General features: G+C 38.8%; 1 protein-coding gene across 10 annotated transcripts in view; it reads left to right on the top strand.

Annotated features, from left to right (window-relative positions):
- The window catches only part of Cast (calpastatin), a 97,567-nt gene extending 82,670 nt beyond the window's left edge, over positions 1-14,897 (top strand). For 9 of the 10 annotated variants that reach the window (XM_051182743.1, XM_051182748.1, XM_051182742.1 and 6 more), the window contains 8 exons: positions 2,781-2,879; positions 5,071-5,175; positions 6,567-6,659; positions 7,948-7,983; positions 8,485-8,577; positions 9,967-10,038; positions 13,197-13,257; positions 14,289-14,897. In XM_051182743.1, coding sequence (XP_051038700.1) covers positions 2,781-2,879; positions 5,071-5,175; positions 6,567-6,659; positions 7,948-7,983; positions 8,485-8,577; positions 9,967-10,038; positions 13,197-13,244 — 546 coding nt within the window. In that variant the 3' untranslated portion in view covers positions 13,245-13,257; positions 14,289-14,897. The remainder of the gene's footprint in view (positions 1-2,780; positions 2,880-5,070; positions 5,176-6,566; positions 6,660-7,947; positions 7,984-8,484; positions 8,578-9,966; positions 10,039-13,196; positions 13,258-14,288) is intronic. The other variant, XM_051182744.1, reaches the window with a different exon arrangement.
- The last annotated feature ends 1,720 nt before the right edge of the window (positions 14,898-16,617 follow it).

Below are 16,617 nucleotides of genomic sequence, written 5' to 3'. Positions count from 1 at the left end.
GATTTAAGGAGAAATCTGGCAATAGGGAAATACCCAGAGATCTACAAGAAGAACCCAACTAACACTCTAAGCAATAGTGGAGAGGCTACCTTAAATGTCCTTCTATGATAATGAGAATGATAACTAACTACTATGCCATCCTAGAGCCTTTATCCAGTACCTGATGGAAACAGAAACAGACACCACAGCTAAATACTAGCCAAACTCCTGGAATTCAGTTACAGAGGGGGAGGAGTGATGAGCAAAGGGGTCAAGTCCAGGCTGGAGAAACCCACAGAAACAGCTGAACTAAACAAGGGGGGAGCTCATGAACCCCAGTCTGACAGCTGGGAAAACAACATAGGACTCACTCAGACCCCTCAAATGTGGGTGTTAGTTAGGAGGACTGGGCAGTCTTTGGGGCCTCTAGTAATAGATCAGTATTTATCCCTAATATACAAATGGACTTTGTGACCCTATCCCACATAAAGGAATACTCTCTCAGCCTAGACACATGGAGGAGGACCTAAGCCCAGGCCCAAGTGATATGACAGACTTTGAAGACTCCCCATGGAAGGCCCCACCCACCTGGGGAGCAGAAAGGAGATGAGCTGGGGTTTCATAGGGGTGATAGGGGATGGGAGGGTGAGTGAACTGGGATTGACATGTAGAACAACCTTGTTTCAAATTTAAATAAAAAAAAGGAAAAATATTTTTTAAAAACCCCAAAACTATGTATTTGAAATTTAACACCCATTCATTCTTTAAATATAAACCTTGAAAGGGTGGCATCACTTAATGGTATCTGTTTACTGCCAAGAATAAAATATTTAATCTAAAATGAGAGACATTTTCTAAAATTGTAAAACTTTGACTTCTGTTAAATGTTGTAAGTCATAAGCAACAAATAAAAAGTAGTTGACAAACATTCAAAAGGAATGCCTATATATATTTGTAGATATGGCTGTTTTCAGATAAGAAATATCAATGATAGATATCATGTATGCTAATGTCTCGATAAAAACAAATCAGTTAATATTATTAATAGGAGATTCTAAATTTACATAAAAAACACAAAATAAAAAATGAATAGAAAATAAAGGCACAGAAATAAGACTCTAAGATTGGTTCATTGTTCTAAAAGAACAATGGCTAATCCCCTGTATAGTTAATAAATTATTTTGTTATTAAAAGATCCCTAAGGTACCTTCTGCAACTCAATAAAACTATTCTAGATGTATTTGAGAAGTTAATTTGTAGAGATATGAAAGCATAAGTAATTTTAAATGTTTTAGGTATTATTAACCCATTAAACATTTGGGCCTTTGATGTATAATAATTAGTAAAAATAAACAGCAGCACTGGTTCCAAGTAGCATGAAGAAAGGAATGGAGATGAGGAATGTAGCATGTTAAAGGGAAACAGAATAATTTTATTTCAAAAACTTTCAAAAATAATTTCAAAAATAATTCAGAATAAACCACTGCTGATGGCTTAAGACATGTAGCACAATATGACGGTGACAGTCCTATGCCACTGTGCAGTTATCAGAAGTTAACATATGATATAAAACTTTAATTATGGCAATAGCAAACAGGCCTACTGTCCATTGTTTTCAGCAATATGTGTTCTTATTACACAGTGCCAGTGCTGTGGATTTTTAAAGACCCATTTATTTTTTTTAAATGAAGTAAATGTTTTTAAATGATAGGAGAAAAATATCTTGAAATTATTTGCCATAAATAATTGATATATGTTTGCAGAGACAGATTTAGCCTCATTTAAACAATACCTAGTATGTAAATATATTTTAACATTGTCCTTTACTCCATTAATATGTACAGGTTTTCTACTCTTTTTGTGTCAGTTAAAAATAATGAAGTTTAAATTTTTCTCTTCCACACAATTCCTGTCTCTCATCAAGACTATATATTACAATTTTTAAAGATCTAACTTTATCTAGGTGGAGCATTGGAGATGAGGCTATACTCCTCCTTCTGAATTCCAAAGCCCTTCTCAACTTGGTACCCCCAGACTTCTGTCCATCTGAGGGAAATGGTCCACATTCAAATATGCTGCCTCCGGGCCCTCCAGGATACTAGCTTCACAACTTTGATAGGTCTTATCCCATTAGCACTTCCCGTTGCATCTTGCCTCTGACCTTGAATTCATTTGAACAGAAACTAAGCTGGAAAGATTTTAAGCCCCCGCCACCCCCAAAGACCTGTCTCTATAGAGAGCATAATTGCAAAATACTTTTCTAAAACTTCTAATAACCCAGTGTCTAACAAGAAGCACATAAATAAGCCGCAGAATTCTGAGTAGATGTTTACAATAATGTTGGGTGATGTTTACAGTAACAAATATGAAGTAGAAACACAATCACAAGCTAAACAGATGTCTCAGTGGTTAAGAGCACACACTGTTCTTCCAGAGGGCCCCGATTCAGTTCTCAGCACTCACAAAAGGTAGCTCAGCTTTCTTTAACTACAGCGTTAGGGGATCCAATGCCCTCTCGTTACCTTTGTGGGAAACCATACTCACATGTGCATACACCTTCATAGTCACACATGCATACACATAATTAACAGAAAAACTGGGTCTAAGAAAATAGGAAGGAAAATTGTAAAAATGCTATAGAGGTGGAAATGGAAAAACAGTGCATCAAAGATTGTTGTGAGGCATGTATTTGAATAAAGGTAATAAGCAGCACGAAGTGGTTTTAAGGGTTGTGTTTTAAACAATGATATGGTGGTCATAATCTTATATGCAACATGTTCATAGTAATTTTTTAATAAAAGGAATTTGAAGATGCCAAACTTTCCGCTGCCATCTCTGAAGTCGTTTCCAAGACGCCTGCTCCTAACACCAGCGCAGCAGCCCCACCACCAGACACTGAGGTAAGCGACGTGCCTTCCTTGGGAAATACTCTTAAAACGGCAACATGAAAGTAAATAAGGCACCTGTCTAGCACAAATGAAAAATTATTAGAAAGACTGGCCCTGTCGCCTTGTTTACAGAAAGCCTTAAGTTGGTGATTTTTGGAGACAAGTCCTATCTGTGAGGTGACAAAAGAAAGCAACACGCCTCTGTCTTTCAGGATGTTTGCAATGGTTCATTTCCCTTTGCTTCTCCGGTTAAAGAATCGTGTGTGTGTGTGTGTGTGTGTGTGTGTGTGTGTGTGTGTGTGTGTGTGTGCGTGTGTGTGTGTGTAGAATGTCAGTAAAACTAAGTCAACAAAAACTTTATTTTAATGAATCATATGTGAGTATCAGAGTTAACTAAACTATTATTCATGCAAACTTTTTTTTTGCTGTGTCTAACAGCCTGACAGAAAAAAAAATGCATATAAGCACATTATCCTGAGAAATATTTTCAAAAAGCTATATGATTAAACCACCCTTGCAGGAAAGCCTCCTTGAGAAGGATGTAGAAAATCATAAATAAGACTAAGAATGTCAAGAAAAGGCTTACCATGCTTCTTTATTATTATTAATTTTTTTTCATTTATTTTACATACCAGCCACAATTTCTCCTCCCCTCTCCTTCCATCCTCTCTCCACACTGCCTGTCTACCAGTCTCCCCAACAACACTTCTCAGTTCAGAAAGGGGCGTCAATAATGGCAAATCAAGTCCAGGCCGAACCAAGCTCCTCCCCCTACATCAAAGCTAGGCAAGGCATCCCAGCATGAGGAGTAAGTTCCAAAAAGCTAGCTCATGTGCCAGAGACAAGTCCTGCTGGAGACCCCAAAACAGACCAAGCTACACATGTGGAAGGCCTAGGTCAGTTCCGTAAAGGCTTCCTAGCTGTCAGTTCAGAGTCCATGAGCTCCTACTAGCTCAGGTCAGCTGTCTCTGGGTTTCCAGGTCATGATCTTGATTTTCCTTGCTTGTCAAATCTTTCCTCCCTCTTTTCAGTCCAGTTACCTGGCTTCCGTTCATCCTTTAGTAGTTGTTTTACACAGCTAGTTTAGCTTCCCTATGCTTGCTTATTCTGAAATGTTCTGTATTGTTACCCAGAGGATTCCCACAAACAGCAAATAATACTGAAAAAAGTATGATAGCACATTATCAGAATATTGACAGAACAGTGCAGGACACAGACCAGCAAAGTATCTTGTATAATATAGACATTAAGCATATATTTATTTGAATCATATAGATACAGTCAACATTTCGAACCTATTATGTTAAGAATAGTTCGAAAAAGTTTTGTTCCATTATTTACTTACCATTATGTGTCAGGGCACATTCCTCTAAACAGGTATCACTCACTTTTCCCGAGCTGAGAAAACTCAAGCTTGGTAGATGAATTACCTACCTGAATTGTACAGTAAACAAATGTAAAATGCAGTGTTGTTCTGGGTAGCTCAAACTATAGTGATCTGCTGGATTTGTTTCCCCTAGAATACCTTCCATTAATTTCTTCAGATTAGCTTCCATGGGCTTCCAGGAGGTAAAGAACGAGATTATCTACCACTTCCAAAGTTCTCTGGTATCTTTTAGGAACCATCTTCACTCAGTGACACCAATCTTACTTCCGTGGGGTTTTATGCTTCACAAAATGGCAGGATAATGGCTCTGAGTTTTATGGCTGTACTTTGTCACAGACCCTCCCATCTGACATCACTTAGAGCAGCCCCAAAACCAAAGACAGACTCATGCTCTACTGAAAACTCTGCTTGCTAGCCTTCTGACTACATTAGTGGGTTAAAAAGGAAATCGATTTGTTTGTGGAACCTGTAGGTACTCTTTAGGTCATTTACTTGGGTGCAGCCCCTGATACTTCCACCAAAAGGCTTCCCTAACCTGGGGGTGTTTTCATGAGGAGGCTGGCTAGTGGAGGCAGATGCTTGCACAGGCAGATGCTAGCACAGGCAGATGCTTGCACAGGCAGATGCTAGCACAGGCAGATGCTTGCACAGCTCTTTGTCTCCTCCACTTACTGTCAGCATGGCCATTTCCTGACACTGTCTATCCCTGTGACTTTACTCCTAGATGTTCATACTGAAATGATGGTGTTCCTGGGTGATTTTCCTGAACACTTTGGCCAACTAATTGTAACTAATTTAGAATTATTTACCTTTTAGAACAGAGACAACGACCTCAATGATGCCTTGGATGAACTCTCTGACAGTCTTGGGCAAAGACAGCCTGACCCAGATGAGAACAAACCAGTAGATGATAAAGTGAAGGTAAAAGATAGTCTCCTCCCCTCCACAGAGGAGAAAGATACCCTGGCATTGTCTGGAGGCGGTGAGCATCTGGACCACTCCACCTACTTGTACTATGTCCTGTTTTATGGTGTAGCTTGCGTTTCTTTTTTTCTTTTTTTCTTTTTTTTTTCTCACTGCAGATTATGTTTTTGGTGCAGATTGCATTACAGGAAACATTCCTGTTTCCAGACTTAATTATAAAATGAAAGCACAGCTATGTTTTAAGGTTTTTTTTTTCCTTCCAATATTTTTTCTCCTGGTCTTATTTGGGAATAAGGACCTTTACCCAAAGGCATATACTTATTGAGTGGCTACACTTTGTATTCATAGTGGCAGAGATCACACATGTAGCACAGATTTCCCCTGGACTTTCTTTGCAAGCATAACTGAATCTGAATCCAACTGTGAGAACTTTTACTCAGCAGAGGTTTATCTAGAATGATATAATGAACTAACTGAACTATATTCACTGTGTGTAAACATTTATATTTACGACACAATATTTAACAAGCCATCTCAACTGACTTGATCATATTTTAGAATCAAGAAATAACTGGAGTTGGGGAGATGGGTCAGTGAGTAAAGTGCTTGCCATGTAAGCCTAACAGTATGAGTTCACATACTTGATCATACAGTGTGAGTGTGTGCAATTCTAGCTCATACACAGGGATCAGAGGCACAGACAAAGAGAATGGATGGAAGCTTGTGGACCAGCTAGTCTGGTATGTGCAATGGCAAAGCAACAGACCCTGTATGAAACAAAGTGGAAATTGAGGAATGACATGACACTTTCTGAGCATCGGAAACAATGTCCCAAAACAGGACATTGTCATTGGCATTCTTTCATCATCGTATGACTATTGACATTAACGTAACCTATATTTCAAAAACTAAAATGTAATGCTGCACAGAGATTAATCTGTTCTCCACAGCATCTGTGATAGAGACCAGGGAACCTCACAGGGAGGGGTACCAGGATGGCCATGGCTTGTTCAGCAGCCAGGAATGCTCAGGTGTCAGTCTCTCCTGTCTTGCTCCATCGCAGTGTCGATGTGTGCCAAGGCATGGGGACCAGGCTTTTAATATGATAAGCAAAATTCAATGAGAAAAAAAATCATTCCATTGGACCTTTAACTACCAAAAGGTTTCTGAGGGTAACTGTTTGGCCCTTTCATTTGAAAATTCAGATATGCTCTGACATATATAAAACAGGTATTCACATTTTCAGCAGCTGTGCTTACCATCCACTTTGTTGCTCTGTTTTCTTATGTTTTGTTTCAGGAAAATACAATAACTGTAGTGTCTGCACTTTACATTGTATTTTGTAAGTGAAGAAAGAAATGAACGCTTTATCTCTTCAATGTTTATAGGAAAAAATTAAAGCGGAACATAGAGAAAAACTGGGAGAAAGAGAGGACACCATCCCACCTGACTATAGGCATCTTCTGGACGGTGATGGGCAGGTAAACTGAGGCTCACAGTCTGGATTAGGCCACTGCTCTAACTTCTCTGGAAGAGAATGGAAACTTCACTCTTACAGTGCATAAAAGCACATCATGACAGTACTGTTAATGTCCCTCTGGAGGTGACAAGCAGGGTTTCTACCCCTCTTCTTGAGATAGGATTATTACTCGTGTTCTGAACCCTGGTGTAAAAACACTGTTGAGTAACGCTTACTGATTCTTTATAATTATTCAAGAAATATATAGTTGAGTAACTTTTTCAAGAAAAGCCTCTAAACTGACTGAAGCAATGAGCTGTCACAGGCAGCCGTCTGTGTGTAAAGAGACCAGAGGAGGGGCAGTGGTGGAAAACTGAGAGGGCAAATAAGCAAGACTGCCCACCTCCCTTTTCCCATGGGACTGCAGAACCTGAGAACAGATAAAACCTCTCGACAGTCACCTGTTTCCCCATTACAGAGTCCCTAAATTTTTGTTTCCTTAAGCCACTCTGACTGCCTCCCCCTTTCTGTTTGAGGATGGATGAGTCATCCTTCCCAAGCCTGCTCATCAAACAGAGCAAGAGAGTCCAAGTCCTATCTGTATGCCCTGAAACCTTCAGTTGGGGAAGCCCTCTCTGACCAAATCTTAGTGTCTGCCAGAATAGAAGTCGTTCATTTTGCTTCCATTAAGTATCCCTGGCAATTCTGTGTGCTATCATTCACCATCCCCAATGCTGATACTGCCACATCATCTTGCTTGCCATCAGGGGAGGTGTTTCATTTAGCCCTTGCCTTAAGATAGACAAAAGCCCTAGAAGTTAGTGGTACTTGTGATTCCTGTCTCAAATAATAATCTTCAGATCTTTTGAAAATACAATGAGAATCAGGCTTGGTCAGGCCTATAGTCAGTTATTCAGAAGGCTGAGGAAAAAGCATTGGAAGTTCAAGGCAAGCCTGGGCAACTTAATGTTTTTAAAGAAAACAAAACAACAGCAGTGAACAATAACAAAAGCATAAAAAAAGGAAAAAGAGGACTAGGCATGTAGCTCATATAGCTTAAGTGGATATAAATTTTAATATCTGATGTCAGACAATTCCTACATAGAGCCTGTGCCACTTCCAGAATCGAATTCTTGTATGCCTTGGCTACTGAAATGGCTGTGAAGGTGGGGATCTGGTAGAGATCTGGGTTAGATGACAAGTGTATCAATTCTGTAGAGTCCTTGAATAATGAATTCTAAAAATACTGTCTCTGACTGAATGAGCCTATACAGAAATGTGGTTAAATAATCATCTACCTTGTTTTTAAGGGTAAACCAGAGAAGCCACCTACAAAGAAATCAAAGGTAAATACCATAATGTATACTTTCATTGTTCTTAGTATAGATGTAGCCTTCTTTTAAACTTTAAAGAAACTAAAATTTAACAAATATTTTTGTTTCGGGCAGATATGCCTATATTAACTAACTAATTTATTTCTCACGAGAGCCTTTTAAAAAGTAGTGGCAGATTTCAGAGTGAGAAAACTCGTAGTAAAAAGCGTAAGATGAACTAAGCATGGTGGTGCATGCCTATAACCTCAACTCTTGGTAAGGGAAACAGAAAAATAAAAAGTTCACAGTTACAGAGAGTTTGAGGTTGGCTTAGGCTACATGAGACTGTCCCCTTGCCCCCCAAAATAAAAGAATATGAAAAAATGAAAATGTTCAGGTTTTCATGCTGTATGTCTCCTTTACACAGTGTAGTCTTCTTAGAAAAACAAATGCCAGTGATCTTTTCTTGTTAAACATATATTACTGTTTATTATGTGAGATCGTCATCTTCATGTGTTTATGCTAACATCATAGAAGCCTGATCATGACCAGGATCCCATTGATTCCCTCTCGGAAGATTTCGACAACTGCCCCTCAACTACAGAGACCTCACAGAATACAGCAAAGGTCTGTCATACTGATTTCTTTGAACTACACATGAGCATGAGTCTGTGTAATTTTCACAGTGTAGAATGAGTAGAATAATATTATAGAGGCCCTTAAAGGAAAGGTATAATTCTACTGCCTACAGCACTATGAGTTGACATATTTCCTTGCCTTTGTCAGTAACATTTTTACAAAATTGCCCTCATGGTTTGTTTATTACACATAGCTAGGTAGCATTTCATCTAGGTTCTGCATGTGGCCTGTAACCTCCAAAGCCAACATTTTTGTTTGCCATGTGGTTTTGTGAGTGACAAGTCTGTCTGTGCTCACTTCTCATTACAGTCTTTGCCGGCCTAGCCCCTCTTCTGCTCATTTGTCCCCCTCCTGCTGAAGCTGGCTGACTCAGGCTCTGCAGGCCACTTCTGGTCTTTGATCCCTCTCAGGCTACCCCAGCAGCCTTTGCACACTCTCTCCTCACACGTGGTCGCCTTTCACCAGCTACTTACTTCCCCTTGAGCTGGGAGCTGCATATAGTAGATGGATATTTGATTTCTGTGCCCAGATCATCAGGGTGCTTATATTCAGTAAGTGCTCAAAACATATCATCTGAACTGAATAAAGAACTAAATCCATGGTTTTGTTTCATGAATATATGTTAGTAAATGAATGAAAACAACTGTATAATTCAGCAGTTGAAGTGCACTTAAGCTATAGAGCACATCTCGTAAGTCACACAAAAGGAAGGGTGGGTGTTGCGGTCTGTGTGCATTGTTTTGGCTGCTTTTAAGCACAGCTCGCAATCATGTCCTCCACACCAAGTGATTTAATTTACAGACTCCCTCAGCCTCCTACCTCTCTTCTTGAAATGCCTAATTGATGTTTCTGTCCCCTTTCCTATGATTTCCTCTTTTTCCCTTGCCCCTCTTTATTTTCCCATCCCTTTCCTCCCTCCCCTGCTTTCTCTCCATTCCATTCCAATCTATTCTTTCCTTTGTATCCTTTTTTTGGTAAATGTTCTGTGCTTTTGCGTGCAGGCTATACAGCTTTCTGTAAGTTTCTCTGCAACACTGAAGGCATGAGTTAGGTTTTGTTTTTGCTCTCTTCCATGGCACATAAACGTCAGCCTCAGTAAAGAAAACCTCTGATTTATTTTTTCTAAAATAAAATTGTAGGTATGTATTTAAGGTTCACGTGAAATGATGGGATATATTAAACACCAATTTTTTATGTCCTGACTAAAATATGGGTATATTCACTTTTATTTCAAAGATTAGTACCAAGCTACATATTTTTACACAGTTAGGTTGGGGATGCGCAGGCTATTAGCAAGAGTATTCTGGATTCATCTGGTGACCAGGGTCTCCATGGATTGGTGATGGCAATAGCCTCATTACATTTCCATTGCTTTAGGAGAAGAGCAAGAAGATGGTTTCAAGTTCCAAAGCACCCAAGAATGGAGTGAAAACAAAGGACTCCCCCAAGGTAAACATGGCCATAAACATACCATTATTGGTTTAACAATTGCAAGGAAGTAAGATTTATCTGTTGGTGATTTAGCTTGTTACTGTAAACTATTTAGAGTGAAAGACTTTTAAGCCATGGCTATCTCCTAGCGTGCCTTACTAAAATAGATACCAGTCAGATGAATAGATAGATAAATAAGTGAATGAATAAATAAATATGCCTCAGCAATGGCTGAGCTGTGAAAAGCACTGACTGCTTTTGGGGGATCTGGATTTGGTTCCCACTACCCACGTGTGGTATACAACCATCTATACCTCCTGTTTCGGGGGATAGGCTGCCCTTTTCCAGCCTCTGGGCGCACCAGGCATGCATGTGGTACACAGATATACATGCAGGCAAAATATCAGTACATATAAAATTTTAAAAAATGATTCTGGAAGTTATTTAAGTTGAAGCTTTAAAGATAGGAACACATATTATATGCATGTATATGTAATGTGTTTTCAGTAACTGATGCTTTGAAAATATAAATGAAATTTGTCCTTCACACAATTCAAATGGCTTGGTTCTTGCTTTTATTACAGTACCAGCAGAGCATGTGATTTACATAGATTTTATAACATGGAAGTTATTCTAGTTTGATTTCTGGTGCTATAATAAAACACTCTAATAAAAAGTACCTTAATGGAGAACAGGATTTATTTGGCTTACACTTCCAGAGCACATCCAATCATTGAGAAAAGGCAGGAACTCAAGCAGAAACCATGGGACTAAGGCCGCTTGCTAGCTCTCTCACGGACCCATGCTTAGCCAGCTGTTTTATACAAGCCAGGCCCAGTTGCTAGGGATTAATGCTGCTCACAGTGGACTAGGCCCTCTTACATCAATTGCCAGTCAAGACAGTGCTCCACTGACAAGCCCACAGAGCAGCCTGAACTGGACGATCTCTCTGGTGCCTCTAGGCAGTACTACGTTGACAGAGCTCTAACTAGGGCAGAAGGTAATTTATAAAGTTAGGGAAGATAGTAGAGTTTCACAGTCCAGTGTTGGTTGGACAGTGTTTGGGAGGGAAATTAATAAGTAATGAGACAATTCATGTAATGACCAGCATTATGTCACTGTATACTTGACATAATTAAGTTACAAAGAAAGATTGACTCTGATCATGGTTTTAGGGGCTCCATTTTATGTCGATTATCATATTGCTTTGTTCCTCTCATGAGACAGAGCTTTTTTTTTTTTTTCAAATTTCTTTTTTAGTTTTTACTTTTTTAATATACTATTTTTTCTTATTTTACATATCAATCTCAGTTCCCTCTCCATCACATGCCCCCTTCTGACCCCCCTCCCATCCCCCTCTCACTCCACAGGGAGGGTGATGCCTTCCAGGAGGGGTCAACAAAATCTGTCAAGTCATTTGGAGTAAAGACTAGGCCCTCCCTCCTGCCTCTAGTTTAAGGGAGTATCCCTACATGGGGAATGTGCTCCCCAAGTCCTTTCGTGCACCAGGAATATATACTGGTTCCACTGTCAGAGGTCCCTTAGACTGCCCAGTCCTTCTAACTGAGACCCACATTCAGGGGATCTGAGTCGGTCCAATGCTGGTTTCCCAGCTATTAGTTTGAGGTCCATGAGCTCCCCCTTATTCAGGTCAGCTGTCTCTGTGGGTTTCTGTAGCCTTGTCTTGACCTGATTTTCTTATCACTCCTCCCTCTCTGCAACTGGATTCCAGGAATTCGGCTCAGTGTTTACCTGTGAGTGTCTGCTTCTGTTTCCATCAGCTACTAGACGAGGGCTCTGTGATGGCATATAAGTTAGTCATCAATCTCATTATCAGGGAAAGGCATTTAAGGTAGCCTTTCCACTGTTGCTCAGATTGTTAGTTGGGGTCATCCTTGTAAGTCTCTGAACATTTCTCTACCCTGAATGTGCCCGATCTTGTCTGATCTCAGAAGCTAAGCAGGGTCAGGCCTGGTTAGTGCTTGGATGGGAGGTAGTGCTTTATAATAGTAATGTGTTGCAGGGGGGCAAACTGCTCACCTCATGAGTCAGGAAATACAGAAGAAACGAGGTACCACAACACTGAGTGAGATAGGGCACACCGGCAAAAGCCTAAGGACATCATATAAGGCCCTATTTGTAAAAGTCTATAGCACCCCTGAGCAGTTCTAGCCTGAGGCCAAGAATTTAAACATGGCTCTTTGGGGGGCATTCAATATCCAATTCATATAGCAATACATAACTTTCCATGTAGTCCAAAGTAGAATGAAAACTAATGGGTGGAAGTTACAGTCTCAAGCTAAGTGTTGAGAACTGAGCATATGTAGAACAATAGTTGGACATTTCCTGTCACTAAAATTCCTCAAGCTGTAGTCAGAATGGATATTAGCTCAGACAACTCTTAAGTTCTTTCCAATTCTTTGTATGTCTAAATAACTACAATCTTCTGACAATAATGAGAAATTAAAGACCCTAATAGTCTAATTGCATCAACACTACTTTTTTCCTTTTATTTTTGAGATTGTAATGTAATTAATCATTTCCCCCTTCCCTTTCCTTTCTCCAGACTCTCTGATATATCCCTCCTTGCTCTCTTTCAAATTCATGGCCCCCTTTTTTCCATTGATTACATCAGCATTTCTTAAGAACAAGCTAATGAAGTCTTGGTGTAATTGATTTCATCACAGGTTACATTATGTCTCAAATAGGTTAAATTATCAATCCCTTATCATGTAATTATAATCCTAAAAGTGTCCAATCAACCCACTTACAAAAAGTAAAAAATGTAATTGCCCTATACAGTGGAGATGAGTCAGCCATCCCCTTCCCAGTGCAGAAAAGGATGGAGTCATTGGAGGATGGTGAAACACTGTCTAATTCCAGAAATACTTCTGCATTTGAAAGTTTCTCATTGGGACCAATAAAGAAAAAAAGTTTAGAGTGGAATATGTAGGATGAACTATGGCTACTTATAGCTTATAACTTAAAACAGAGTGTAAGGGCAGAGTATGTTGGTGACAAATGAAGAAAAACAGGCTAGGCCTCTGACCCCGCCCCCTTTATCTTCTGTCTTTTACCCCCCAAGAGCCAGTTTTCCCATTAAAGTCTCCTGGTGAAACAGGGGGAATTCTAATGTAGAAATGAAAGCACTGACTCTAGCTTTGATTCCCTCTTAGAAGTCAGAAGAAGCGTCCATTCCAAAGACTGACAAAAATGGAAGCTAAAGTTACACATTTGGTAAGTTGAGTTTTCACTGTAAATAGCAATAACTGTCCCTTCTAGAAGTCTGCATTATGGGAAGAGATGCAAAGTGTATCTCTTGAGTATTTCATACTTGTTATGTACTACTCTCAGGAAACACAAGTTGCAAAGTTCAAAGCATTCCCTTCTCTAAAAAGTACTAAAGGGATTATTGTGTTATTAGAATGTATATGACTAAGAACTAAAGAGTTCCCTAAGGAGTAGGGAGGTGGTGGCACACTCCTTTAATCTCAGCACTCAGGAGGCAGAGGCAGATGGGTTTTTGTAAGTTCAAGGCCAGCCTAGTCTACAGAGTAAGTTCCAAGATAGGTAGGGTTACACAAAGAAACCCTGTATTGGGAAAAAAAAAAAAAACAAACCTTGAAAGTATTCAGACTTTTAAGGCTTTTAAAGAAACTCATATACCAGAATCTAATGAAATCTTTGAAATACAGATGGTTGTACGGGTTTTTGTTGCAAAACAAATTAACAAACTATAATTTGTAGCAAAATGGCATTAATTGATATCTGAAATACCAATCATGCTGAGTGGTAGAAATCATGGTTTGGGAACAGAGGCAGTTTAACTTTTAATCTTGTTTATTTGCCTCAGTTTTGGAAAGGACAGCAATTGATTTCTTACATATCACTCAATAGATGGGTTCTGGCCTTCCTAGAAGTCATAAAATAAAAAATATTGAAATGGGGCTGGCCTGGTGACTCAGCAGGCAAAGATGCCAAGCACCTAGCTGACCACCCAAGTTCCATCTTTGGGATCAACGTGGTAGATCCACGAAGTTGCCCTCTGACTCCACATGCATACTGTGGCATACACACCCTAACTGAAAACGTAAAGCGGGGATCTTTCCAAAGAAAACTGTGAGGTAAATCAGTCCAAGCTCTTTTACCTTGATCCACTTCATTTCCTGTAGAGGAATCGGGACACCAGAAAGAACTACTCCAGATTTTCTCAGAGTTAAGTGACCATGCTATATTAATAACCCATTCATATTTCCTTGTATTTTCAGGGTATCTGAATAGAAATTCTTCAGCTGGTAGATGGTGACTTTTGAAGAACAACGGCTTTGGTGACAATTTTTCTGGGTGGTTTCTAGACAGGGCTATTTGTTATGTCATTTGACGTCTAAACATTGGTTTGTTGTTGTTTTCCAAAAAAGAAAATGAATTTGGTATGCCTGTGTTACTGTATTGAGTATGGATAAAGTTCAAAAAATTTTAATTGCCTTTAGGTGGGAGAAGAAAGCTTTATATTTGTAAGAAATATATTTGATAGTTTCTTAAAACATACACCAAAAAAAAAAAAAACAAAAAACAAAAAAACCACAGAAAACCTTTGCAAACTTTTGCACATGATACATACAGTGCCTGTAAATCTCATTAGTATTTTTGGTTTGCACTTAATTTTTTAGCATTTGAAAAATGATGCACTCATCTTTCATCAGTATTCTGATTTCTTATTACCTCTTTTCCTTTTGGGCTTTTGAACTGTATTTGATGTATCTTTGGGTTAATGTTGATAAGTCAGATATAAAATATTGTACATTGAGCACGTAACTCTTTTGGGGCTGCTAGTAATAAATTAATGATAAATAACCTGGGCAAACCAGGGAACACCAGTCTTCTTTTGTACCTGATCTCTCCTTTACTAAAAATGGGGATGTCTGCTTCCGGCCAGAGACAACACACTGAAACATGATCTAAGTCAGCAGAAGAACAAAGCACAGGGTAGAAACATCACTGCACAGCAAGATTCAACAATAAAGTTGGAATTCCTAGAATACTCATATGGCTTGAACTATATACTAGTTTGCCATCGTGGCATTAAGCTATGGTTTCCACTCTCTATAATCTCAGATTGCAATTATTTGCTTAGAACTATTTGCCAAATTGTCTTTATTGGCATATGGAAGTCAAATTTACCAAACACAAAAATGAATTTCTTTAAAAATAATGTAGACACACACACACACACACACGCATAAAATATGTAAATACTGAAATTTAAAATCTGCTTCAAAGCAGGTTAAGATACCCTAACATCTTCAAATGGTATCTCTGAGCACTGCACTGGTATCGTTGATCAAATTTTGATAAACAGTTATATATATATACTTCCTAGCACTGAATGCTGGAAAAGATTCAGGTGTATATGTAAACCAGACTTCTTGTTTCCACAGATCACAGCCTTCTTTACTATCAATGCAAAGATTTTGTCAGGATTGAATTAACTTTACTAGCATCACCTAGGGGGCAGGCAAGACCAAGCAAAAGTAATGGCACTCATAATGAACATATTTCTTAACCATCTCCAAAAGTAGTCTCTACAAAACATCCATGCACCTTTTAAACGTCAAATTCTACCCATGAAGTGTTGAATTCCCAGTCCCATAAAAAGGGTGGCCACTGTTCTGTTTACAAGGCACTGACAATAAAAGAATGTACTCCCTAAGAGATTTGAACCCATTGGTGTCTAATACTGGGATCTGGGTAGTACAGGTGTTTGCTCTTTTCATTTCAAAAAAAAAAAAAAAAAATCCTGAAACCTTTGACTTTGACAAACATACCTCCAAGGCCATGGCTGTAGTATACAAACATCCATGCACACATAGTAGTATTTTTAAATGATGTAACAAAATACATAAATTTAAAAGTGCCTATAAAATCAGACATAAAGTTGAGGTACCTAAAATTTTTTTTTAATTGAGAATATCCTCAAGACTTGAGTGTTTGCTGGTAACTCACAGAGACTTGCATAAGTCATGGGATCTATAGGGGTCCTTTTTATTTTTTGTTTTTATAATCCATCTAGTGGAGACAAAATAATTGCAACTATCTCCTTAGAAATAAGAATAGGTGGATTTTATTACCAAAAAGTTACTGCACATAATAATTTAATGTTTAGAAAGTGGGGTTTTCCAAAAATGAAAGTGACCAAAGCAAAAAAAAAAAAAAGTCAGTGTTTGTATATCATTAATCAAGATATAAAATGCAATTAAAGGAAAATATTTTACATGAAAATCTTGGCTGTGTGTTTTTTTGCAGATGTAGACTGTAGGAAAAAAATTACCAGTGAATTGTTTTTATTTTATTCTCAAGCCATAACCATGCAGTCAATATAAAAAATAGAATTGTAAACATACTTGTTGTGGTTTGGATATGAACTATCCCTACAGCAGGCTCATGTGTTGAAGTCCTGGGTTCCCAGCTGTTGTTGGCAATAGTAAGAGAGGGGACTGGACCCTGAGGGCTCGGCTCTTTCGTGCAATAATGCATTTGCAGTCTCCAGTTCACTTAGGACTTCATATCTGAATGGGCTATTAGGTGGTAGGTGTTAGA

This window comes from Phodopus roborovskii, unplaced genomic scaffold, assembly GCF_943737965.1.
Source record: "Phodopus roborovskii unplaced genomic scaffold, PHOROB, whole genome shotgun sequence".
NCBI lineage: Eukaryota > Metazoa > Chordata > Mammalia > Rodentia > Cricetidae > Phodopus > Phodopus roborovskii.
The sequence above is the reverse complement of the archived record's forward strand: the minus strand, read 5'-3'. Positions and strand labels throughout refer to the sequence as shown.